The 2,378-nt window shown below is 35.9% G+C and overlaps 1 protein-coding gene across 1 annotated transcript; it reads right to left on the bottom strand.

Annotated features, from left to right (window-relative positions):
• Nucleotides 1-422: 422 nt before the first annotated feature.
• Nucleotides 423-1,444, bottom strand: LOC145796356 (uncharacterized). The gene is made up of 2 exons (XM_082881440.1): nt 686-1,444; nt 423-542 (listed from the first exon to the last, which is right to left on the bottom strand). The coding sequence occupies exons 1-2, from the start codon at nt 1,442-1,444 to the stop codon at nt 423-425; spliced, it is 879 nt and encodes a 292-aa protein (XP_082737566.1).
• Nucleotides 1,445-2,378: the final 934 nt, after the last annotated feature.

The following is a 2,378-nucleotide window of genomic DNA, read 5'->3' as shown; positions in this document are numbered from 1 at the left end:
GTATTTTAGTTGGCTAAACCAATCTGCAATACATATACTTGACTACTCTTTGATTTTTTCTAACACTTTTTGTATCCTTGGGCATAACTTGCCATCGTACTTCTTCACCCACTCACTCCCTTCTAATTAGCATCCTACTCTTTATGTATGCCTTTACTCTCTCAAGCAACTCTACGATTGGCTTGCCCTTGCATCTAGAAGCAACTCTATGATTGGCTTGCCCTTGCATCTAGAATCTGAGCATTGAAACTTTCACATAAATTGTTCAACAAAAGGTCACACTTTACATTAGTAGGAAAATGTGACCTATTCCAATATGTTGCCAGTTTATTCGTTAACTAATCAAAAGCCTTTTCATCCTCCTCTTTTAACAACTCTATCTCTGTTGTACACCTTTGTATTGTGGTTTCCATTGCTCATCTCTACATCCTATCCTTCAATGCTAAACCAGGAAACTGTTTCCTGAAGTTGTTGTGTAGGTGCCTCACACAATGCCTATCCTCTGACTCTGGGACTAGTTCATTAAGTGCAAGAATTAAACCCTATCAAATGGAAACCAAAATCAAATTTTAGAAGTAAGTAAATGCTATATACAAGGTAAAAGTAAAAATTAATAATAACAAGTATTATACCTTTTGTTAATTTGTTATAAAGGCCCAATGATGTTACTATTGAGGAGTAATACCCAAATCTTGGAGAACCACTCCCATGAGTCCTTATTTTCAATCTCAACTACAACATATGCAATTGGAAATAAGCAATTATTGGGATCAATACCAATTGTTATCAACAATTGCCCACTGTGTGTACCTTTTATATGGCAACCATCAAGACCAACAAATGGTCTACAACCTTGTAAAAGTTCCCTTTTGCAAGCCTCCAAACAAACATATAATCTCAAAAATCTTTTCTTTGGCTCTCTAAGTTCCTCATCATCTGGTGCTTCCATCACTACAGTAGAGCTAGGGTTTGTCCTCCTCAACTCTTCATGATAGTCCCAAAGCTTGGAATATTGATTAGCATCAGTTCCATGAGTCATTAGAAATGCCCTTTTCTTGGCTCTATAAATTTGACTTATTGATACATCCAATTTCAAATCCTTTCTAATCCTTTGCTTCATGGCAGAGACAGGCCAATTTGGATTGATTATGAGTTCCTCTATAAACTTTTGTGCTAAAATCTTAGAGGTTATATTCCTATTGTTGTATGTCTTAGAACAAGTGTGCTTGTTGTTATAAGTTTTCACTTGAAATGCATCCCCTTCATATTTAGACACATACAAAACCCAAGGACATCCTATTTTACATATAGCTTTGACCCTTAATTTGTAATTTCTCACCAACTTTACCTTTTTTTGTTTCCTCAATGCATACTCTTTTACTGCAGCCTTGCACTCCTTGGCAGAGGTAAATATCATGCTCAACTTATATTTTGGGTTCCTCATGTCAGTTTCAGGTCTGAAATGCTTAAAATGAGCCTCTTGGATCTAGATGTGTCATCATCAGATGAACTATCCAAGCTTAACTCCTTATCTGAGTCCCCATAATCAGAGTTAATGCCACTTTCCTGAGCTTCATCATTAAAGTTCAAGACCCCACCATCCTAATTTTCTCTTTGCACAATCTGTTTCACCCTAGACCATTCAACATCTGCATCTATGTTAGACTCATGTAGTTTATCATCATCAATACACATGCCATATTCATCATCTATGCAACCTCCATAGTCACTTGAATCCAAATCAGAATCATGTTCTCTTCTACTCCCCTCATCTCTCTTGTAACGCCCTCAAAATAGTACAATAAATTTAACCTAAAGTATGCATAGTTGATAACATAAATCAGATTAAATAGTCTTTTCATTTCATGAAGTTAAAGATACAAAAGAGTTTAACGTAAATACATACCCTATCGGCTTACATCTTTCCTAGCCTCAACTTCGTTACAACAAAAGAGAGACTAGCTCTTACAAATAAGCCCTTGGCTATACAAAAAGAATATAAATTCAAAACAAGAATCTCGTGCTTCCAAAAGTCCCTCCCTGCTATTATCTTGGCGGAGGCATGCCCTCAATACCTGAAAATGTTATCACCAAATAGGGTGAGCCACAGCCCAGTAGGAATCATCTAACACGGTATATGAAACTTAGCAAATGTATAAGTACACTATACATACACAAGTTCGGTGATAGAACAACCACACTTTATATAGTCATAAGACACCAAATTCAATTCTTAATCCATTTCCATTCCATTCATTTCATTACATGAGCAAATTTCATCATTTCTCAATAACCCAACTGAGACTACAACTCATTAGTTCCATAATCACATCATCAACATATAAACACCTCAAAATTTCCTTTCATGGACATTTCAT

The sequence above is a fragment of the Camellia sinensis genome, chromosome 7 (genome assembly GCF_055761805.1).
Source record: "Camellia sinensis isolate YWXY chromosome 7, ASM5576180v1, whole genome shotgun sequence".
Taxonomy (NCBI): domain Eukaryota; kingdom Viridiplantae; phylum Streptophyta; class Magnoliopsida; order Ericales; family Theaceae; genus Camellia; species Camellia sinensis.
Note: the sequence above shows the minus strand (reverse complement) of the source record. Positions and strands in the feature narration are given on the sequence as shown.